Below are 22,765 nucleotides of genomic sequence, written 5' to 3'. Positions count from 1 at the left end.
ACCAGCGTCGTCTTCGCGCCGCCTACAATGTACCATACTCATCCCGTCTCGCCGACGTGTAACGCAGGACGGACACTTTGTTGCTCGAATCATCATTTCAGAGAAGTTATAGACTCTCGCGCTACAGAAACACTTCATGCGCTGTGAGGGTTAATACAGCACTTGGCATCATCTCCAGCAGCTCTGGCCATTGAAAAAAAAAAAAAAAAAAACCCAATGCATCTGCGTCAGGGTCCGCCTCGCGACCGTGATCCTGCGGTTACGGTAGGAAATGGTTGACATCAACTTGCATCTCAGTCGTTCATGCCCCCAACCGAGATCCGCCGGGGAAGCACCTCGCACGATCCAGGCCGCGTCGCGCGCCTGTAGTCTTGTGCGCTATGCCACGTCTGCCTGTCAGCAATCTGCTCTCCGCAAACTTTGTCCGTAGCAAGCCCGGATGGGCAGGCTCACGATCTTCCCGCCCTCGCGTCGATTCGAGGACACTGGCTGGGAGGAGGGGTGGATGGGGACCTGCTGGAGCAGTTCCCCTCCGTGTCCAGGCATCCCCGCAGGATAGCATCATTCCATCACGACATCGACCGGGCCAGCTCTTCTTCAGCGACCAGGGTCCATTGTGTCCCTTGCACCTGCCAGCGAAATAAATATGGGGAATTCGACCACGACAACCAAGAAAAAGAAAGGAAATGGCAGAGCCTGCATCTCGAAAAAATCCCGGCCCAGGAGGGGGAGCCCACTTCACCATCCTTGGTTCGCTGCGACCTCAACGTACATTATCATGCAGGTTCGCGAGACTCGGAACCAACAATGGCAAAGACCTTCCAACCCCCAACTGGCCGTCAGCAATCCCTCGATCCACACAAGCATCTTCGGCGTTGTTGAGCCGTTGAAGAATATGTCGCCAGGGTACGTGTAGTTACCAATTGGACCTTGCCTCGAGATTCTGATGTTCAGATCGTCTGGTCTCGTCCAATGGGCGGCCACCGGCTTCTTGATTCGTTGCGCCTGCAGCGAATGCAATGTGACCTCGAGCTCTCGTTCCTTGCACGGGAATACCATTTCGGAGAAAGACGCAATCTCGAGCCAAAGTTGTCGAGGTCCAGAGCATGCAGGAGAAAGGCGCTGACATGTTTGGCCCCATTGATTCAGGCTGTTCGCTCACCTTGAACACGCTAGCTGCAGTGAGAGGGCGTAATGGCCAGATGGACCGCCGCAGGAGCTTTCGCTGTCAATCCGCACACTTGACACTGGAGGAGACACAGGATCCATCTGTGGACGGAGGAAACGTCCAGGGCCCTTGCCACCAACAAATGGGCCCTCGGCCTCTCGACCTCGGGGTACAACATCAGTACCCGCCATGTACCCTCAACATCCTGATTCAGGGAAAGCCCCGGAAACCAGTTTGCTGTGTCAGCGCTGCCTTCGCGTCCTTGTATGCACCAAGGTTCCTCCATCTCGTCCTTGGAACTGGCACAGCTGCGCATGAGACGAGCCGACGCCTCATCAGGTCGGCTACGAGATGTGAATCCGCGAATTGCAGGAGGACATGAGATGGTCAGTGGAGGACGATAAGCTTATTGTGGCAGAGGGATCAAACATGCGAAAAGAATCAAGGTGTCAGCCCGTGGCAGGCGTCCGCACCAATGAAGGGCTCTGCAGAGCACGTCGCCAATCTCAGGCGCGTGCCTTTCCATTCCGACCTCGTCATGCAATAACGGCGTTGGCCCGTTGCCCGGCCCCCCCACGCCCACCACAACGTTGAACTGATCAACAGTATTCCATTCACGTTTTAACGGGAGCCTCATTGCCCAGAGGGCCGCTGTTCGGAGACCTAAGCCGAGCCATGACACCCTTTTCGCATCGATATCCACAATTCTTCGAGTTTCTCGGCCGTCTTTGGTTGCGTACATAGGTCAGCGAGAGTTCGGTTCCATTCTCGCATTCAAGGCCCGTTGAGGCTCAGCCTTGCAACTCAATGGTTCGTTTTCTTTGAGAAGAATCAAGATACCGGCGGGCAGTGCCATGGACCCCATCGTGGTCCGAGCAAGCCATTATGTCGCGGCTGCGGCGTCGTCCGCTTGTTTTTTATGAGGGGTTAACGACGTAAACGAACGGGCCATGGAGAGCGTCTCTTTCGATTTCGCACCAAGGAACGAGGGTCATCCAAAGCAAACACACCCCAGAATACCCCCCCACTGGCGTTTAAGGACCGACCGAGACCTGGCCGAGGAGTGCGGAATTGGCAAATGCTGAAGAATTGGCGAAGAGAAAGTATTGGCCGACTGTCAAGACCCTGCAAACACGGATGTGGGCACGCCCTGGTCGCCTTTGCCAGAGACCGGCCCGGGCACGAGGGCGTGAGCCTATCGCCCGAAGAAAGCTCAGAAGCACGCCCTCTCACAACCCCTCCAACCTTTCTCCCCACCACCACCACCACTCTAGGTATAGCAGTTGGTGGAGTATTGAGGTTGGGGTGGTCGTTCACCCATAATGACGAGGTCTTACTTGTCGCTACTCCGCGAAAGATGGCAAGATGGTGCGTGGCTGTACGCAGCGACCTCGCACAGAAGCAAGGCTAGGTCTGAGCGTACATGCTGCAGGATTGCTTGCAGCAACACCACTAGGAGGTTGACAATGTGCCCACACTCGGACTTTGGCGTTGCTCAGACGAGAAGCTTGCCCGTGTTGAGATGGCCAGATTCAAAGGGGGGAAACAACCAAGCAGCATGTGCCCGTGTCTTCATACCTGCTTGCGGACGGCATTCTTTGAAGCAAGTAAGAAATGTCACGAGCGTTGAAGAATATTTCTCCATCAGGCTCTTCTTCTCTGCTTGTGGCGAGGAAGCGGGCCAATGGAAACAAGGCGCTACTTGGTGGCTCGTGGTTCATGGTCGCGCGTGCTAGCGTCACATGCTGAACGGTCCCATTATCAGATATGCCCATCGTGGGATGATCTTACAAAGAGGAAGAAATTCGCGAACGATATGCCGGCCAAAGGTGGCCGAAAGGGATGGTGGATTGGAGGGGTACATCGGTCTACGAGATGCCTACGATCTAACCCGTCGCTGCTGACGCTGCTACATCATGACAGACGGTTGATGGGACTGATGCCTGGTTTAAGTCCGCCCGGCTCTCCACGTCGGTGTTTCCTCTTCAGTATATGAGGCCGCTGGAATGGTGAAGTCTCGCCGCTGCTTCGCCCGCCGTGTCAAGCTAAGGCAAGGTAGTGCATGCATGTCTCCGATGTGACGGCCGCGCTTATCTAGGCCAAGCGACGAAGCGAAGCGGATGGATGTGGAAGGAAAGTAACACACAGACTTTTCCTCAACCCATCTCGAACACGGTTTTGCAAGCAGATCTTATCTTTGCATTTTCCAATCGCATGTGCCATCCCGCACGAGATGGAGGTTGGCAGAGTTTCGTGCCATGGGCCATGGAGACCGTCTTCTTTGGGATGGGTTGCGTTGAGTGGCTTGTCGCGCTTGTCAAAACCCCGCGGGGAAGGGGGAAATTGGCGATGGGGGCTGGAACGTGGGGTAATGGCACTGACGCAACTTTTGAGCCGCTGTCGATCATTCTTCACATGCTTTCTTTTTCCTTGCCCTTTGGCGTGGGCAGGAGAGCAATAATTTCTTCTTTTGCCTCCCCTATCTCCCGGTGGATGTACCGATCGACTGGGTGCGTTCGGACTTGTACATCACAACCCAAGTGGGGACCAGCACACCACCACCACTGCCTGTCTTAGTCGAGACCCAGGCATCGGCGTCGAACTTGAGTTAGTGTTTGAGATGGGGTCGTTGGTTTCTCTGGCTCAGCTTTTACTGTGGCTTTGTGGCTGCATTGCTGCAACCTGGCTCCGTGTCGGCGCCGATGCTGGGCCGATTACATTGGGGTCAACTCCCGAGACGCGGAAAGCATTACGCAAAATGCCTCACGGAGCTAGACATGTGAAGCAGAGAATTATCCGGGCGATTGGGCTTTGGCTTGACTTTCTCTGCCTGATTATCGCGTTAGTTTGGATCTGTCTTTTTGTTCCTCCTGTTTCTGCCTGCGGATTGGGTCTGTGGGAGGGTTGGAGGGGTTAGATGTCGATGTTGCATAACGGAGCTGCGGAGTGTCGGCGTCACCACATGTCAACGGCTTTTGCCTTTGCAGATTTTGAAAGTGCCTTCCCGCCCGGTTCATTCCCGTTGGAGGCGGGAACGGCAGCCCCCCGGGATCACGGTTTCCTTAAGCGCCGCAGGCGTGTTCTCGTAGGTCTAGACCCTGCGTGGTTTGAGAACGTGTCTGTCGCACGACATGACGGGCCGTGGCTTGGTTGGAGGCTTAAATTTTATGTGAGGGCAGCATCGGTAGGGAGTTTGGACAACGGTAGGTTTTTTTTACATCGGCAGAGTTTGGTGAGCATGTGGAATCTTGGGGTGATGAGTGTATAGGGAGAGAGCACGGATGGGTTGGGAGGTGGGTAGGTTTGATGTAGACGCGAAGCTTTTTGAGGGGTGTTCAGCTGGACTTGTTACTTTTGTACTCTGTTTACGCGCGTGTTGGTTTTGAAGGAATATCAGTCTTTTTGAAGGATCGCAGCTCTGTGAGGTGGTCGTATGTGTTGCTGGAGTTGTGTCCATCTTCTTTGGGGGTTGACTTTGAGATGGCATGATGAAGGTTTTCGTGGCGGTGACTTGATGGTTTCCTGATTGATGAAAGTAGTAATTCGTCAAGGCCCTCAGTAAGACTTTGATGCTTCAAAGACATTCTAGTATCGCCTCGTGATGAACCAAACCCTCCATGGCTTCCTCGCTTTTGTCATAGGTACCTGTTTTATGTGCATCTGCGCGGTGTAGATCTATGTTACCAGCCAGCAATAAATCTCGATCATTACTCTGAAGGTTAACGTGTGCAGGGCGATGTACTCTCTAGGTGTCTAGTTGAGGATTCATATATCACTGTCAACGAGGTCGGTTTGCTTCGAGAAGATGGGGTAAGGGTCGGACAGACGTGTATGATTGCGTGATGAGGCTTTTGGAATGGAAAGGATCTTGCGGATGTCATGTCCACAGTCTCCGGGCAAGATTCAATGAGTGTTTACGTGACAAGGGATTCAAAATAATTGCGAGTGCCGTGGCCACGGTCTCTTAGGCTCGACGCGCGATGCGTGGCCATGTAAAGCCGTTCCAGATTAACCTCCTCCAGTATCTATAAAATGATAACTTCTTGCTGTTCATGATGCAAGAAAGCACCACAGCGAAACAAATGATAGGAGATATTGAGTCCTACGTGCAATCCTCTGAGAACTGAAGAGCCTGCTCGTGGAAAGTTTGCAACCTGCTGGTTGTTAGTAGAACTCAGCTAGAGTCTTTTTGCCGTCGTTATTGTATGGCGTCTGTTGTTTATACTAGAACAATACTGGTGTGTTTTTTACGTTCGAGGTTTCGCTTCCGGCAGTCTTACATGCTTCTTACTCGAAAGTCATGAGAAGCTTTGAAAACGCAGACCGAGGGTTAGACCATCAACACTTCTCATGCAGCCATTGTGTCTTAAGAAGAAGAAAAGAAGACGAATCCTCTGTCTTATGTTGGCTGTTTTTATACTTGACGAAAGGAACAGCATGCTCGTATTTGCTGGAGGTGTGGTGCGTTGTGGATCAGAAAAGTGAGAAATTGGGCCATGCGGATAATTCTATGACACTTTCCAAAGAACATCGCGTGCTATATAAGCGTGGAGGGCTGGTAATTTTAGACGTTAAGACAATGGCTTGCTGGTTCAGCTGGTTCTTTGTGAAGTGGCAGACCGTCAAACATCGGTCAGTAGGTGTATCGAACGCCAACCTTGGAACAGTATGTCGAGCTACTCTCAAATACCACAATGTCTCGGCAGTCATCTCAATCGTATTTAGATTATTCCGGTGCATTATGTGCGATTTAATGATTGTGATCCGCTTTGGACTTGTTGATTTTGAGTGAAGTCGACGTGATCACAACGTGGGCGTCAGTGAGTTCGCTGTTCGAGGCCATTCATCTTATTGTCAAAAGTCAGCAGTACCATTCTTCATGTTTCTTTTTCACATGGAAAGATGTCCTTTTTAAACCATGGAAAAGACCGACAGCTTACCGGTGGTCGGTCACACCTCCAGGCTAAAAGCTTTAAATCAATATTCAAGTGATGGTTCTGCTCCACTCCAATCAACGTAGTCTCTGATGGCTTTGTCTGTGATTGCCAATCAATTTCATTGAATTCCGACATACTAGCTGGACGTTTGTGGCTAGTTTGTGTATATCAGACGCAGGCATGCCTTCAAATTTCTCAAAAATAAAGTAGGAGTCAGTGACATGGATCAGTCGAGATGAATACTCAAGGAACTCCAACGTTGCAGGACCACAACCGCAAATTACCGACAAGTATCGTTTTCTCGGCGTCGAACTCGGTATAAACACGACAAAGCTGGGTAATGAGCTTTCGTCTCATATGAACGAGCGAACAGTCCAATGATTCATCGTTTTACAAGTCCAGATACAGCGTTATATAGGTATGCCAGGGTCCATCCGAGAAGGCTTGCGGGGTAAAAGCTTTCCTGGAAGCTTCTCTCAGAGATACATTACAACTCACAGATTGATGATTATCCCGAGGATGTCACCGACGCCGCTCGGGTATTCCGAAAACGATTGCGTTCCGGCACCGTGATTCCTATCACCAGGAACTAAATTACCCCAGTGTCAGACCCATAGCAAGGTTTCGTCTGATGCGGACCAAAACATTATAGTGCTAGAAGAGCTTCTGTTCAGTACCCAAGCGTTCCATATCAAGAGTATGACATCGCCAGCCGCGCCCTCAAGAGGCGTTCCTCAGCAGCCGGCCTCCTGAACGCACTGACACTTCCCACCTCGGCTTGCCACTTCGCCAGGCTGTACGTCAGTTTATCTCGATAAACACCTTTTGGAAAGACGATTCTGATATCAGCCTCAGCGTTGTCGAAAAGTCTCGTATAGATATCCCAATAATGAATCGCATCAATCCCTAGCACAAGCTGGCAGGGGGTCAGCCCATCCCGGTTGCGCACGTTCACCGCTTCCCTTCCCTTTTTGTGGTTCAACAGGGTTTCCAATGGCCCTTGGTTGTTCTGGAGGCTTGTAGGATCTTGCTTCAGGACTAGGCAGTGAAGTATGGTGTTGCCGTCGTTGTCCGGTATGTCCACGCGAGCACCGTTGTCCAGCAACATGTACGTGAGCTGACGTTCAGTCCACAGGATAGTGCGACCATGTGCATCGCGAGCGTTCAGGTCGAAGCCGTTGGATATAAAGTCCTCGAGAAGTAACTCTCTGACTTTCCGGGAGGCCGGCATTTGAAGATCCTCTCGGTTGAACCCATAATCTCTGAGAAACGACCTGCCACCTTGTTTCAAGAATCGGGCCACGCACTTCAGACTTGGTGTCTGCTGGGGACAAAGCCATGGTTTCAAGTCAACGCCGAAGCGTAACAGCTCGTCTGGCCTGATAGACTCGGTCTCCATCCAGTCGATCACAGCCTCGAGGCATGTAGAAGCTCTCGGACTGCAGCCGTGATTTTGTACCCTGGAGCTATCCACATTGTTCACCGACAGGCTGATGAGTTCCAGTAGCTGTGTTTGATGAAAATCCTTCTCGTTAAAGAAATCAGCCTTCGAAAGAAGCGGAAGTAATGCCTCAAGTTGATATATGTTGGAAGATCGAGCCTTCTCGATTGCCAGTATTTTGGTCATTGACGACCGTGACTGCTTATCCGCCTTGTTCAAGGTGGAAATAATGAAGTTGAACCAGAAAGGAGTCTGATCTCCCCAGCTCAGCCGTGCAACCTTTGTCGCTACTGTCTGGGGGCTTTCCTGCGACGGCGTTTGTGGACTATTGTAACCAGGAACGCACCGCAGTTGCTTGAGTAACTGGTAAGTCGAGAGAGCGCGGGAAGAGAACATCTTGGCTGACTTCCCAAACGGGGATTCCATGGCGCCGGAGAAGATGACCTGGCCTGTATGTCGTTTGTCACACTGAAAGCAGGATATCTTGGAGCCACTGCCCACGCAATCTGAACAGAAGATGTGTTTGCACGGCAAAAGTCTATGAGCTTTCATGTTAGTGGTGCGCCATTTCCAGTGAGATGGTTGAACTTACGCAACATTGCACATATTCGTCTCGCACTGAGGACAAGTGATGATACGACGCTTATATCTAACGTCGTCCGAAAGTGTTATGTCAAGGGCACTAATGGACTTCAAATCACATATAGCAGCAACATGTGTCGCAGAATCATATGCGCTCTCCGCTACCACTGGCAACTGCAACATGCGCCGCTTCTTGCGATAATCCAGCAGAGATATGGGTGTCCAAGCCGGGATGCCTGTGACGGATTTGAAAGCCGCCGCGTTCAGTAGCTGAATGTTCACCAAACAACTGTTGTTCCAGTCCCAAGTCTGCTCTTTGCCGCGGTGTATTTCCTGAAGAAGGCGTGCTCCGGCACCGAGCGATATCTCCCAGCCAGCTGAACTGGGTGATTGCCCATATTGGAACCTGAATTGCTCAGGGCGACTGTCTATGAAAGGCGGGGGATGAATATACGGGACGCCAGCTCTGTACCTGGTACAGTAAAAACATAAATCACCAGGCAAGGCGCCTGATTCGGCAACCACTGCTTCCACGGGATGGTACCTAGGCGGCCAGCCGTACATGAAGGTTTCCTTTCCCAGCAATGCGAATTGCCATACTGGGGGACTCGAGAAAATCTCGGATGTTTCGCAGCTTTCACACTGGCCGCATTTGATTCCGTGATCATGAAGGCACTTTGATGCAATAAGCCCGAAGTCGAGAAAGGGTGAACAATTGAAACTCGTGACGAACTTGAGTTCACCTGATTGGTGGGTTTCATCTGCGATGGTGAATTTCAGTCGAATAGCCACCGAAAAGACGGGCTGGAGGTGAATGGTGGAGGTCGGACCTAGGTTTTGACCACCACGTCTCTGAAGCACGTCCTGGACCGTAGTGACGCGATGCAGACCAGTCTCATCCATGGGGTACAGCAGAGGGTCGGACCGGCCATGAATCTGCCACCTGCTGCGGTCTGCGAATGAGTGCTCAAACTCATCAAGAAGCTTTATGTCGGGGTCGAAGTCGGACATGGCGATGACAAAACCAGTTGCCAGCCCCAACTCTGAAGCTGTGGCGGAGCATCTAAACGCCCTCCCCAAGTTCCATAAGTGATCCAAGGCACGGAACTCCACACAATCTCTAAGACGTGGCGCGATTTGTAGCTGGATCCCGCCTACGTCTTCTTTATCAGTCAATTGGTGTTCAGCCGAGTACTCCCAGCCCAGAGGCATCGCCACAAACTGTCGAATTTCGTTGTCTGCGGACTTGAAACCGTCTAGCCTCCTCTGTCTAGGACAGATTATGTGGTCCTGCTCATGTGGCACGGAATCGGTGACCTGTTGGCCAGAGACGCAGTTGATGGAGCCGGAGTATACTTTGATGGCAAATTGCTGATCGTCTTCGTCTTCCCATGCCCGCCTGTCACCCTTGCTGGTGTTCTCGAAGAAAAAGGCAAGTGCCTCTCGTTGAAAGATTGGGAAGAACAGTCCTCCCTTTTTTTTCATTTCCTTCGGAAGCCTATCTCTGTATGCCTCAGTGTCGAAAAGAGGAAATGGACCCAAGAACTCTGAGATACCTTGAGCCTTTTCGTACATTAGATTGTGACTCGTCGAGTTTTGCCTTGGGGTTTGACAAGACCGCTCCGGAAGACGCAACGTTCTTTGGAACGTCACGCTGGCAGTACGTTCGGGAACCGAGGTATTCCGTATCACAATGCTAGATTGCAGCTTCTCAACTACCGGCTGTCTCGTTCCCGCGATATCCAGTCGTCTGCGTACACAGCCATTGTAGAAGTGGATCAAACTCTCGTTGTGGTTGATCTTGAGCCCAGACTGAACGTCGTAGCAACTTGGGCCCTCCGTGACCACCACGAACGAGGTGCTCCAAGGCATGAATGGTGCAACCTTGGTTCCGTTATCCACGATCGCGAAACCGCAGATTCGGCCAGGTCCTTGAAGATTGTCAGAGCGGTCACGTTTAGGTGGCTGTAGGTACTCCTTATCGAGTTGGAACATGATATCATACAATGGTGTGTTTGCGGGTGTGGTGATCTCACTTGTCGCATTTCCTTCCTGGCCTGCTTGCGGGAGACCTTCGATGATCAACTTCACGTTCTGCGGCGGCCGGCCAGATGCAGTGCCAGATTCCGAATTTGGATGTCCTTCCTTTGGTGATTGGTCAGTTAAGGATGTAGGCTGGCCGTCTTGGTCGTCTGGTGTTGCCCATGTTGAGAGCCAGTCATCAAAAGAGGGATGCACATGCACCGCAGATGGAGTGCTTGCGTAGCCGAAGTCTGCTGTCATTGAATTGGCGAGCACGCCATTGTCAATATCCTGAGGAGGCGTGTTAATGGGTTTCTCTCTTTCAATGATGGCTCTGAGTTCCTCAATGGCGTTAAATATCATGTGCAGCATCTTGCTCTGGCTCTCTCCGGTGCAGTTCCTATTCGCCATGATCAACCTGTGCTCGCGATGTGATAAATTGAATGCAATGGCTCGAAGAAGCCTTGTCGAAAACGTTGGGTGAAACCTACTGCATTGCGATCAATAGCGTTGTCTTCTGCCCCTCCAGCATAATCTGTAGCGTTGAGATTTCCCTCAACACCTCTGGACGAGAAATCCTCCCTCTCATACTATGCCACGAGTAGCCCTTTGTTTCAAGTTTCTGGAACTGCATCTCGATGTTTCTCAGTGTTCGCGCACAGAACTCGATAGGCTGCCTCAGAGCTTCCTCTCCAGGATGATCGAATGCTTGGTGTTGAAGACTCTTGTTGATTCGGATCAGCGCCGAGTCAAGAGTCTCGACGTTTCCCCGTATTGAAGCAGCAGCTTTCTCGTTGTATCTATTTGACGACGCCTTCGCCAGTTTCGCGGTTGAGGCGGCAAGAGTAACGAGGCCCGCCACGCTGGCGGCGATGGAGAGAGGATCTGCCATGGCTTGTCGTCTGCGATGTCCGCTCTATGCCTGCCCATTCCCGACGATCCAGATTACAAGAGGAAGCGAGGGATTTATGAGCAATCAGGCAGACCGTAAAGCTCATGCTGATCTGCACAGCCGCTTTGAGTGGCATGGTGTGGCACCCCTAGGCACACTTCTCAGAGGGGTCAGAAGATGCTCAGTGATTTCCGTCGCGGTGCACCAATCGCAATGGTCGTCAAATTACTGAGCTGAACTGCGTTGCAGTAGTGTCAGGCTTCTTTCGCAGTCGGCCTATCGCAGCCCATCTGTGCCTCATGCAGCCACACACGGGGAACAATTGGGAAAGACATCTCGCCGGCTAGTCTTCGTATCTTCAGGGCCTCAGTTAGACTGTTGAGCAGGGGGCTGGCCGTCGTCACTGAAGCATACGCCTCTAGCATCAATTCTCTCGTGCGTGAGGTTCAAGTAGGGATTCGATGAAAACACCATTGACGCGTAATGATGTCTCGAAACATAATCCGGCAATTATTCCAGTCGTCACACGAGCGCTTTCTATAGCCATACGTAGGTAAGTGTTGGTTTATTCCCTATGACAGCTCAGTCGTCAATGCCACCCCATTCGCCGCCATCGCTATCATCGCCCCTCCTAGACTGCTTCGCCTCCTTCTTCCTCTGCTTGCTCGCCGCAGCGGCACCCTTCTTATTATGCTCCTTCTTCCTCTCCCACTTGCTCTCCGTCGAGATCATGGCAGCACCATGGCTTCGTCTAGCCTCAACACCCTTCTCCCTCAACTTCTTCTTATCCGCCTGGCTGACATTCGGCAGAGCATCGAGGAGCCACTTCTGCACGTTGGCCTCCTCGCCCGTCTTGCCAGCCTGCTTCTCGCTCGCGGCAATGACGTTGGCGACGGTCTTGACAAAGGGGATATCGTCCGTGGTGTAGAAGGTGACGGCGACGCCGCCCTCGCGACCAGCTCTGCCGGTACGGCCCGCGCGATGGACGTACGCGGCGCTGGAGCCGGGGACGTCGTAGTTCACTACGCCGTTGACGCCGGCGAAATCGACGCCGCGGGCGAGGACGTCTGTAGTGATGAGGATCCATACCTCACCGGCGCGGAAGCGGCGCATGATTCCTGCGCGGGCTTTGTCGGTGAGACCGCTGTGCAGAGCGGCGATTCTGGTGGAACCGCCAGCGGCAAGGGGGATGTCGTATTTCAGCTCCTCTGCTAAGGCGGTAGCACGCTCGATGGTTTGAGTAAAGACGAGGAATGGGGGCCGGAGAGGCGGGCCGGAGTCGTCGCCTGCTGTTGGGTGAAGCAGCTGGCGGAGGCCGAGGAGCTTTCCCTTCTCTGTTGCGGTGTAGACCAGCTTGTGCGTTACGTTGGGAACCGCAGTGTCCTTCAATCCGACCACGAGACGAAGCAAGGGTCTGTTTGATGCTCTCTCGGCCTGCATCTCCTTGACAAGAGTCTCGATATTGGATCCGAAGGTTGCCGACCAGAAGGTAATCTTCAAGTCGGGGTTCGAGCAAGCAGTCCATATGGTCATGGTCTGCTCGCGGAAGAGTGGGTCCAGGAGGACATCCGCCTCGTCGAGGATCAGCGACTTGACTGTTGGTAGCACACGCTGGGTCTTTGACGATCCCGACGAGAGGAAGTTGACCAGCAGTGTGGGAGTGGTGACAAGAATGTCCGCCTTTGTGACATGCTTCGAGCTGGCAGGCTCCGTCTCACTGTCCTCGTCGTCGTCTCCGGAGCCCTCATCCTGCGACTCATCGTCCTCGCTCTCAGAGATCTCGTCCTCCTCGGAAGCTATCCGCATGCCCTTCTTCATACCCACGACCTTGATGCCAGAGCCTTGGGCAAGCTTGCGCCCCTCGTTGACGATCTGGAAAACAAGCTCTCGCGTCGGCGCAACGACGATCGCAGAGAGTTCGTGGTCATCCTGCTCTCCGCCGGCAGACGCCCTCTTCTGCATGATCGAGTTGATCGCCGGGATCAAGAAGCTGATCGTCTTTCCGCTACCCGTCGGCGCGACAGCCAAGAAGTCGACTCCGTGCGACACATCGCCCAACTCCTCCTTATTCGGGACCTTCTTCAGCGCCAGCTCAGGCTGCAGAAGTAGTGGCAGACTGCCCAGCTGCACCTCCGTGGGAACCTTGTAGCCCTGGTGCGCCAGGTTGTCCGCCAGCAGAGACGAGATGTTGAAGTTCGTCCTCAGTTCGCGGAACGAGGTCAGAGGTTGCGGGTGCAGCTGGTTCGTCTCCTTCTCGACCTCGACGGCAACCTTCTTCTTTTTCTTTGTGCTCTTGGTGACCTTGGATTGGTTCTTGTGGCGCTCGGAGAGGAGGGTGAGCTTCAATCGGTGGGAGCGGAGGATCTGTCGGCACTCGTCTTCGGGGAGGAGCTTCGGCTTGACCTTAGGCGCTTCCGCCTTGTCCGTCTCCTGAGAAGAGGTCTCCTTTGCCTCGGCGGCCTGCTTCGAAGGGTCGGGCTTGGGGGCAAAGAAGTCGACCTCGGGCAGCTGCTCCTCTTCCTTCTCCTCGACCTCGTCCTTGGTGCGCTTCCTCTTGTGGCCCCGCCCGGAGGGGACTTCGTCGTGAAAAAGCTGGGGGTTCGGCCGGTTGCCGGCAGACGGCAGGTTTGCCGTCGCATTGCTCGCGGGCTTGGCGCCCTTGGAGGGCTGCTTGATGCCACGCGACAGCACTTTGAGGATATCCATGGTTGAGGGTGCAGATTGCAGACGAAGATGGCCTGCGTCTTTGTCGCAGCTGCAATTGACTTGGAAATTTTAAAGTGGAGCACGGACTGTGCCCGTATAGTGCATTGACTGTGCGGCGCATCGGAGCCGACTTACCTAATCTCACCTCTGTTCATGACCTTTGAGAGGATGGTTCACCTTTGAATCTAAAAGATAATGTTGATGTTGGTTTAAATCTTCGCCGCCCATACGATCTTGCAATTTCTGTGGGAAACTGGTGGCTGAAACTATGCGAAAGCGATCATGTGCTTAGTCCTGCCCCTGACAATGTAGCGGCGCAGCTTCATTGTTGTCTCCTTCAACCACCAAATCCTCAATGTCGCTCATTCTGCAAATCCTAGTGCGAATTCAGTTGCGATCGAAATGAGAGTAATTGACACGGAAACGCTCAAACTTGTTGAATTTCATGATCTACCACCAGACCCATATGTGACACTTTCACACACATGGGGCGAGGATGAAGTCACATTCCAGGAGATGACGGCGCTGAACAATGACGAAACCAGCTTACGAAACAAAAGTACCATCGAATCCAAGCATGGCTTTGAGAAGATCAAGTCGACTTGCGCGAAGGCTAAGAACGACGGATTCTCTTGGGCATGGGCCGACACATGCTGGTAAAAACCCAACCTCTCATCAATAACTCATCGCGCTGACATGACGAGTACAGCATTGACAAGACGAGTAGCGCGGAGCTTTCCGAGTCCATCAACTCAATGTTCCGCTGGTACAGGGGATCTGCAATATGTTATGCGTATTTGGCCGACATACCCAGAGCTGACGAAGTTGTTGACATCTGGAACGAAGACGACTTCGACCCCGCAGGACTCTTCAGGAATTGCCGGTGGTTCACTCGAGGCTGGACGCTCCAGGAACTCCTGGCTCCTGACGTGGTCGAATTCTACGCCGCAGACTGGACTGAGATTGGCACCAAATCGTCGCTTGCGGCGCGCATCGCGGATATCACAAAAATCGACATTGACGTGCTGAAAGGGCACAAGTCTATCCACAGACGTTGTGCGGCAGAGCGATTATCGTGGGCCGCCTCAAGACAAACGACTCGTGCGGAAGATGTGGCGTATTCGCTGCTCGGTATTATGGACGTGAACATGCCCTTGCTGTACGGGGAAGGCAAGCGCGCTTTCATTCGACTGCAAGAAGCCATGTTGAAGGAGAGAGAGGACTACTCTCTCCTACTTCCAAACCTTGCGATTCAACTTACTTCGAGGCTCAAGGAATATGGTCCGCTTCGTAGCGATACTGTCGTTTCACTCGGGTCAGACTCGGAACGGGCACCGCCACTGGCAGAGGACCCAAGCGATTTCTTCGTGGAGGACCCGAATGTCTGGTCTTATGCGATGATCAGTAACTGGTCGGCTGCAGAATCCGCCATGGGCATTGAGAACCATCATGCGCCGTATCTCACCCCAAGAGGCCTGCAAATCTGTCTACCGCCAGCTGTGGATGGCTCTACCCGGGTCATGTCCAAGCGTTTCGATACCTACTGCAGAACGATGAACTTCTGCATCATAATAGGACTTAGTGGCAGTCCAGTCGGGAGGAACTACGTCCGCACGCGCGCGTTCGACCTGGTTCCACGCGACGGAGTAACGAGACGGGAAAAGTTCGTCCACAGGTTTCAAAGCATTTGCATTATCCATCTGTCTAAAAGAAGTCTTACACACCGAAGCACTCACAGCGCAATCACTGGTCTACAAGACGCCTCGCTATGGTGGACGATCGACACTGTCTCCCTCTCACCGATTATGGACGTGGAGTGGTTGGAGAAGCCATATGACGCCTTGGCCATTGGACCCGAACTCTGGCACAGGGTTCTTGCTCTGGGATGGTGCACGCGGGCCCCGGGCGAGACAGAACCTTTTCTGCTCGCTGTGGGAGACCATTGGGCGGCCGTGTTGTATGAGAGCGAGTGTAGAAGAAGGGGCATCAAGATACACGCGCTTCAAAGCTCTGGCGGGTCTAGTCTGGAGGCTATGCTGGTTGCTCTGCGTGAGAAGGTGTCCCGGAAAGGTCCTGACAGAGTCTATGTTCGTCTGCGGGAAATGGCAGTTGGTGTTTCGTACAGGAAGATAGGAACAGACGAAGACTACAATACTCTCACACTGACTGCACATCCAAGAGCGGGCATGGACAAGAACAGAACGTAGAAAACATACTATACACAAAAGAAAGACGTCAAACTCAGACCTTTTTAAGCCGGTTTCCAGCTGGCACATAGACACTGCACTGCCATTCCGTATCGGAAAAGACGTTCATGCTGTGAATTCCGGCTGTCGAGATGATGACTCGGTTTGTATCAAGAAGAAAAGGGTATCTTTTTTCTTAGATTCTTGGGAGGCGACTATTTATACACATCTATATCCTTTTTAATATTCTTACAAAGTCGCCGTGACATCTTCGCAGCGACCACAAAGATCGTCCTCCTTGGGCGCAATGTACCGCCAGCAGCGGGGACACTTGTGGTCCTTGGGCGGCAGTACGGTAGCATGTACCAACGCCTGAGGCTTACCCGGCATGGCGGACTCCACGGCGTATTTCCACTCGCTGGTCTCGGGAACGGGCGTACCAACATCGACGGAGGACACGACAAACATGGCCTCGAGCTCGTGCTTGTACTTCTCCAGGACGCCAAGGATGGCAGGGTCCTCGCTGTTGAGGATGACGGAGGACTGCAGCGCCGAGCCAAGGACCTTGGCGGAGCGGCCGAGTTCCTGAGCAGCTTTGATGGCGGAGTTGGCGGTGAGGAGAGCGGGAATGTCTTTGCGGAGGGAGATTTCGTTGATGACGGAAGAGGGAATAGTATGGACCAGGGCGTCATAGGGAGTCTGCAGGGGGTGGGCGAGGGGGAGCATCCATTCCGGGCGATGGTCCCAAGCTTCTTCGACGAGGAGGGGGGTCATGGGGGAGAGCATGCGGAGGAAGCCGTGGAAGATGGGCTCCAGGACGCCGCCGCCGTCGCCGCAGTAGAGACGGTCCTTCATGGCCTCAAGGTAGAATGCGGACAGGTCGTTGGAGACCCAGCGGTTGATGGCGCTGAAAGCTCTGTAAAATTCGTGGGATGCATAAGCCTTTTGGACTTCTTCCATCACGTCCTTCAGTTGGACGAGGGCGATATGGTCCAGGGTCGTCGTGGGGGCGGTGCGAGCGGACTCGTGCATCGAGCCGAGTAGCATTTTGATGATGGTGCGGTACTTGACCAGTTGGATGTGAACTGATTTGAGAACATTCTGGCCGATGGCGACGTCCTTGGTGTACTCGGAGCTGGCGGCCCAGAGGCGGATGGCATCAGGGCCGAGGGCCTCGTAGGTCGGACCAGCGCCGGCGACCTTGGCTTTGCCTCGGAGCTTGAGAGGCGGCAGCAGTGTGCCGTCCATGATCTCGCCAGGGGTGATGGTGTTGCCCAGGGACTTGGACATCTTCTTGCCCTTTGCATCCAGAGTGAAACCGTGAGTAATGAGAGTCTTGAAAGGCGACTTGGGCTGCGTTTCACCCTCAGCTCTTTGGGCCGCAACGTAGGACAAGAGGCTTGACTGGAACCAACCGCGATGCTGGTCAGAGCCTTCGAGGTAGACGTCAGCCTGGCCGCCACTTTCGGTCCAGCTGCTGCCGCTGTCGAACCACACGTCCATGGTGTCAGTACCGCGACGGTAACGACCTTGGAGAGAGGGGGCAACCCAGGCGGGCTCATCAGGGGCGTCGGAGAACCAGGCGTCAATGCCGCGCTTCTGGATGACTGAGATGATGTGGTCGACAGACTCTTCCGTAACCACAGCATCGCCGTTGGCATCATACAGGGCGGGGATGGGAACTCCCCAGGCACGCTGGCGAGAGATGCACCACTCGCTACGGCCCACGACGAAGCTCTCGAGTCGGTTTCTTCCAGAGGCGGGGACAAACTTGACATCCTTCAGCGCGGTGATCGCGTCGTCCTTGATGCTGTCCACATCGGCGAACCATTGTGCGGTCGACCTCATGACTACGGGCTGCTTCGTCCGCCAGTCATAGGGGTACTTGTGCTTGTACTTGGCAGCTTGCAAGACGTCGTCCTCGATGAGGGCGAGAACAGCCTTGCTGCCACCCTTGAGGATCGAGGAGGATTGGGTCAACTTTTCGGGTGCATCAGGGAAGGCTTCGCTGGTGAAGTTTCCTTCGTCGTCAATGGGTGCAAAAGCGTCGATCCCCAGCGCGGCGCAAGCTTCGTAATCCTCGAAACCATGACCAGGAGCAATATGAACAAGACCGGTACCAGAGTCGGCAGAGACAAAGTCTGCGTGGATGATGGGCTGGGGAGTCGACTGAACGCCCTGAAGCCTGTTGTGGTATTTCAATCCTCTCAGCTCGGAGCCCTTAATGAAAGGCACGATGACCTCTGATTCGGCGTCTGTGAAGAGGGCCTTAACGGCCTCAAGACGAGTGACAGCAGTGAGGTATGCGCTTCCGTTGACAGCGATGACGGCATATTCCAGATAGTCGTGGATGGCGATGGCCTTGTTTGCGGGAAGTGTCCAGGGGGTGGTAGTCCAGATGATGGCGTAGAGCTGACCAGAGAAACCGGGGAGGGCAGGGCCGTCGATGATGGGGTATCTGACGTACGCAGCCGTCGACACATGGTTCTCGTTGTACTCCAGCTCGGCCTCAGCGAGCGCGGTTCTCGAGGACGGAGACCAGTATACGGGCTTGTTCTTGCGGTAGATGAGGCCTCGGCGGACCATCTGCTGGAACAGACGCAACTGCCTAATCTCAAAGTCGGGGTCCATGGTCGTCCAGCGTGCGTCCCAGTCGCCCATGACAGCATATGATCGGAAACCCTCCATCTGTTCCAGCACTGTCTTGGAAGCGAGCTGCCTCGCAGCTTTTCGAATCTCAACGGCGGTCATGTCCTTGCCGCCAGAGGTGCCTACGGCTTTCAATTCGATCGGAAGACCATGACAATCCCAGCCTGGTCTGTATCGCACTCGGTAACCTGGGTATACAGAGTCAGCTGCCGAAGCATTGGTGCTGTAGGGTCAGTGGTTCCAACCTTGCTGGACCTTGACTCTGGAGATCATGTCCTTGAGGACTTTGTTCAAGGCATGGCCAACGTGAAGGCTACCATTCGCGTACGGGGGCCCATCGTGAAGCGTAAAGCCCGGTCGAGAGTCATTGGCCGACTGCCATTTGTAGAAATCATCGGCGCATCGGCGCAGGTAGTCGGCGCGGAACTGCGGGAGCGGGCGAGGTCTAGAACGGGCCGGGTCAGCTGAGGCCGGAGCGGAGGGCGGGGGTCAGGTCCTTACGGGAAGGTGGACTTGGGCAACCTCAGCGTCGATGCCCATGACTTTGACATGGTCTGCTCGTGGGCATCACCGCGGGACGGGTGTGTGGGAGGTGGACTAGCCGCAACGACGATGCGCTCTATGGGATGCTGTCGATGTTGACCTTCATCGCCGACGAATTGACGCGATCCAATGCTTCATCCGTCGACTGAGAAAATATTAAGTGGGGCACACCGCCTGCATCGCACCGAGGTCGCAGCAGCAACAGCGCAGGTAGCACCGCTGCAAGGCTGACAGTCCACTGTAAAGTTCCATGTTTGAGAGCCGCCAAAGCTGAGTTACGTGAGGTACCTGCCGGAGCTGGGCAAGTACCACCCCCATCCACCACTGCAACTGCATGCAGGCAAACCCGGGGAAGGAACCTCCCTCGGCACGGTGGGGGCCTTTCTCACATCACATCAACAGCGTCACTCTCCCGTTGACTTCCTTCTGTCCAAACCACGTCGCATTCAACGCTGGACCTTCCTTTCCTGCTCATCTCAAGCACGTCCTTTTGCGGTCATCTAGGTTTTCATCAGCTTCTCGCTTGACTCACTTTTGCATACGACGTTGCCAGCCTCATCCATCTTCTCAGCGAAGCACGTCTTCGTCCTGGACACACGCAGCTGAACCTTTGAAGATTCCCTGCGACCGCAACACCATCCAGCACGACCTACTTCGAACCTGAATAATGGCACCCCTCCGCCGATATCTCCGGATCACAAAGTACTCGGTGCTTGAATGCCGCATCTATCTCGACAACCCGGCCCTGGCACAGAGCTGGTTGCTCAACCCACGGAATCCCATCCTGCCCAAAGTCATTGAGAGTGTCCGCCCCCTGGTATTACCAAAACTCCGCGAGGAAAAGGAACGCGAAAGATCCAAAAAGAAGAGCTCCAAGAAGAAGGCCATCAAAGATGTCGTCGTTCAAGGTTTGCCACCCTGTTTCGCAGCCTTGCACGCTGCCACTTCCCATCCAAGCACTTCTCCAACGTCGTAATCAGCCTGGTCTGGACCACCATATACGGTATGAAAGCATGGTTTGTCTGAACATTAGACTGACCGCTGCATTGACCAGACGAGTTTGAGGTCTCCATGTTCTTGACTGAGACCACCACCCGTCATTCGCTGCTCACTAAGCACAAGCATTTCCGCGACAAGGCACAGAGCAAGTTGAAGTCCAACTCTAATAAGCTCATAAACGAAACCAATGACACACCCATTGACCTGGACGCCGAATCCGCCGATACTATGGTGCACATTCGGCACGAAAGTGAGTCCGAAGAAGAGCCCGCCGGTCTTTCCCGTGTCCCCGCGGTTGATGAAACAACACGGCCTCGGCGCTCCAAAAGACAGCGCGGGGCAGCTCGTGATCAAGACGATGATCACGACCTTGCTTCGGACGACGATGTTGGCGGGGAGGCCTCGGCAATCGAGATAGACTCGGACGACGACGCTCCCCGCCCGTCCAAGCGCCTGAAGAAACAGACTACCGGGTCTGGCGACGACCAGGAAGACGACGACAAGAAGAAGATGGCCATGGATGTCTCGTATGAGGGGTTTGCCATCTACGGTCGTGTCCTGTGCCTCGTCGTCAAGAAACGCCAAGGTCTGAGGCTGGCGTCGTCGGGCACTTCTGGGAACGCCAAGCAGCCGGCTGGCCAAGCCAGCATGGAGAACTGGATCACCTCAACTCAGATGCCTAACCCTGGTGCCGAGGAAGACGCCTTGTGAGGCGTGGGTCGAAGAAGCAAACAAGGCATGTCTGCTACACACCCAACCCAACACGAGAAGCATGACGAGATGATGCCGCTTTTCCAGCCTAAGTTAGTGTCTCTGGTGGCATGAATACGCGATGGTACGATGACAGCCCGCTTCGGATCGAATTTGACACTTCTGTCATTTGTTGGGATGCAATATGGCTATAGGATGATGGTATTACTGATGGACTGTCATCCTACTGTTTCGTGTGTATGGATACCGCCGAGCGCCCTCTCGTGATAGGACACGCGACAATCATAAGATGCACCCTCACAGTCAGATCGAGATCTGGAGTTTTTCGCAGGCCTTGCAGCAGGAATAGGCGAATATCCCAGGAACGGTTGTTTCGAGGGAGCCCCACTACATGACCATGGCGAGAGCGAGATGGTTCAAGAATCATGTCGGGGACACGTGTGCCCAGGGTTGGTGTTGGCCAAGCCTTGGGGTAACGCTGGGGAAATACATGGACATCCTGGGCTCGATCACCGGACTCTGGCCAAATGGCCGCCCGTGCCGTATGAAAGAATATTCCGGCCTCCAGACGGCGCTTGGCCACGCGGACGGGCTCCGTCTTGCTCGCCAGGAAAGTCCCCGGGTTTCCAGTGCTCTGCCACGGCATGGTGCCGAGTCGTTGATCCTCGAGAGCCATGGGCAACAGTTGTTGAAAAACGAGCGCACGGTCGACGATGTTTAGCTAGACGGGCGACAAGTGAAACGAGCTCAATGACACGCCAATTGATTGGCAGACGACAGCCCAGCCTCATGGTCTGTGGCTGATGGAGCTTACGACGTTACGTCTTAGTTTGGGGCACTTATGCCAAGCCAACGCTAGATCTACGAAGTTCCCTCTCCACCGGAATCATTGAACATCAACCGGCGCCTGCGCCAACTTTAGAATTTCGTTTCTAACCCCTCTTCTTGACTGTCGCGGTGTCTTCTTGGCGTGAACTACTGAGCAGGAAACTGACTCACCTGAACTGCATCGACGATGACATCTCGATGAGCGAACGGCACATTCTGACAGCGCAAACTCGGTCCGAAGCAGGCGGCTGTACAAGTGATTACCAACAGCGTCACATTTCTGAAGTTCGCTTTCAAGCGGTCGCCGAAGCTGCCGGACCCGAAAACGACCAGGGGACACGGTGGTTCACCGCTGAATGACATAAGTCTTTAAACGCACGTCGGCTGTCTCAAGAGTCGCTGTGTCAGGTCCTTGCTGACGGGTTTACTCGCTCTCTGGAAGGTCCATCGCGAGTATGGACATCACGGACACCCGAATCGGGGACCTCCAACAAGGATGTCACACACAGCCAGGTCCAAGATGGGACGCTGACGCCAACCTTGCTGAACACGCAACAGAAGGCTAATCCCACGCACCAACTCTGTTCAAGAAAAAGATACATCCCATCAAAGTACCAGGCAACGTGTTGCCTACGAAGCTGAACTACACCGTGGGCGTTGAGCAATGGTGTCGTGGGATCCTTGGCTGCACAGCTGCACACCACCCTTTCCAGCGATGGTGGCTTAGGATCCCGATAACGACAGCTTGACTACAGCTGCTTCGGCCGATCACATCCAGGCTATGGCTCATCGACAGGCAGAAGCGCGGCAGTCTCCCGTTAGGCCGTCCGGCAAAGGCACGGACGGAGCAGTCGGACGACTTGACGAGGGCCTCTGACGCCATGCCAGCGGGCGCGGACGGCAATGCGGCCTCAAGCATCTTGAATCCAGGCAGACCGTCCAGTCGATTACACACCGTGGTCAACCCCACCGGTACCGAGGTTTGCACAGCAACCCACGCTGACGGACGGCCGCAGGTAATCTGATAAGGATTGCAGCCTCAACACCGCCTTTGGAAAGCCTTGCAGGTTTGCAGGGGATTTCGATAAGATGGTGATCGTT

General features: G+C 54.0%; 7 protein-coding genes across 7 annotated transcripts; 3 read left to right on the top strand and 4 right to left on the bottom strand.

The window, feature by feature from the left end:
• Window positions 1–778: 778 nt before the first annotated feature.
• CGCS363_v010752 (uncharacterized protein) lies at window positions 779–1,126 on the top strand (the record flags this gene model as incomplete). The annotated part of the gene is made up of 2 exons (XM_036642601.1): window positions 779–906; window positions 955–1,126. 2 exons carry the CDS (start codon window positions 779–781, stop codon window positions 1,124–1,126), a joined length of 300 nt encoding a protein of 99 aa, XP_036492283.1.
• Window positions 1,127–6,796: 5,670 nt separating this feature from the next.
• Window positions 6,797–11,042, bottom strand: CGCS363_v010751 (uncharacterized protein; the record flags this gene model as incomplete). The annotated part of the gene is made up of 4 exons (XM_036642600.1): window positions 6,797–8,084; window positions 8,139–8,594; window positions 8,862–10,550; window positions 10,642–11,042. 4 exons carry the CDS (start codon window positions 11,040–11,042, stop codon window positions 6,797–6,799), a joined length of 3,834 nt encoding a protein of 1,277 aa, XP_036492284.1.
• Window positions 11,043–11,624: 582 nt separating this feature from the next.
• ROK1 (ATP-dependent RNA helicase ROK1) lies at window positions 11,625–13,748 on the bottom strand (the record flags this gene model as incomplete). The annotated part of the gene is made up of 1 exon (XM_036642599.1): window positions 11,625–13,748. The coding sequence occupies one exon, from the start codon at window positions 13,746–13,748 to the stop codon at window positions 11,625–11,627; it is 2,124 nt and encodes a 707-aa protein (XP_036492285.1).
• Window positions 13,749–14,150: 402 nt separating this feature from the next.
• Window positions 14,151–15,955, top strand: HET-E1-7 (Vegetative incompatibility protein HET-E-1; the record flags this gene model as incomplete). Its single annotated transcript, XM_036642598.1, has 2 exons — window positions 14,151–14,404; window positions 14,458–15,955. The coding sequence occupies 2 exons, from the start codon at window positions 14,151–14,153 to the stop codon at window positions 15,953–15,955; spliced, it is 1,752 nt and encodes a 583-aa protein (XP_036491679.1).
• Window positions 15,956–16,183: 228 nt separating this feature from the next.
• CGCS363_v010748 (Isoleucine--tRNA ligase) lies at window positions 16,184–19,134 on the bottom strand (the record flags this gene model as incomplete). The annotated part of the gene is made up of 3 exons (XM_036642597.1): window positions 16,184–18,771; window positions 18,829–19,028; window positions 19,085–19,134. The coding sequence occupies 3 exons, from the start codon at window positions 19,132–19,134 to the stop codon at window positions 16,184–16,186; spliced, it is 2,838 nt and encodes a 945-aa protein (XP_036491678.1).
• A 659-nt stretch (window positions 19,135–19,793) lies between these two features.
• On the top strand, window positions 19,794–20,836 carry CGCS363_v010747 (uncharacterized protein; the record flags this gene model as incomplete). The annotated part of the gene is made up of 2 exons (XM_036642596.1): window positions 19,794–20,034; window positions 20,181–20,836. 2 exons carry the CDS (start codon window positions 19,794–19,796, stop codon window positions 20,834–20,836), a joined length of 897 nt encoding a protein of 298 aa, XP_036491674.1.
• Window positions 20,837–21,722: 886 nt separating this feature from the next.
• On the bottom strand, window positions 21,723–22,027 carry CGCS363_v010746 (uncharacterized protein; the record flags this gene model as incomplete). The annotated part of the gene is made up of 2 exons (XM_036642595.1): window positions 21,723–21,743; window positions 21,836–22,027. 2 exons carry the CDS (start codon window positions 22,025–22,027, stop codon window positions 21,723–21,725), a joined length of 213 nt encoding a protein of 70 aa, XP_036491673.1.
• Window positions 22,028–22,765: the final 738 nt, after the last annotated feature.

The sequence above is a fragment of the Colletotrichum siamense genome (assembly GCF_013390195.1).
Source record: "Colletotrichum siamense strain Cg363 chromosome Unknown KSG_Cg363_contig07, whole genome shotgun sequence".
NCBI lineage: Eukaryota > Fungi > Ascomycota > Sordariomycetes > Glomerellales > Glomerellaceae > Colletotrichum > Colletotrichum siamense.
The sequence above is the reverse complement of the archived record's forward strand: the minus strand, read 5'-3'. Positions and strand labels throughout refer to the sequence as shown.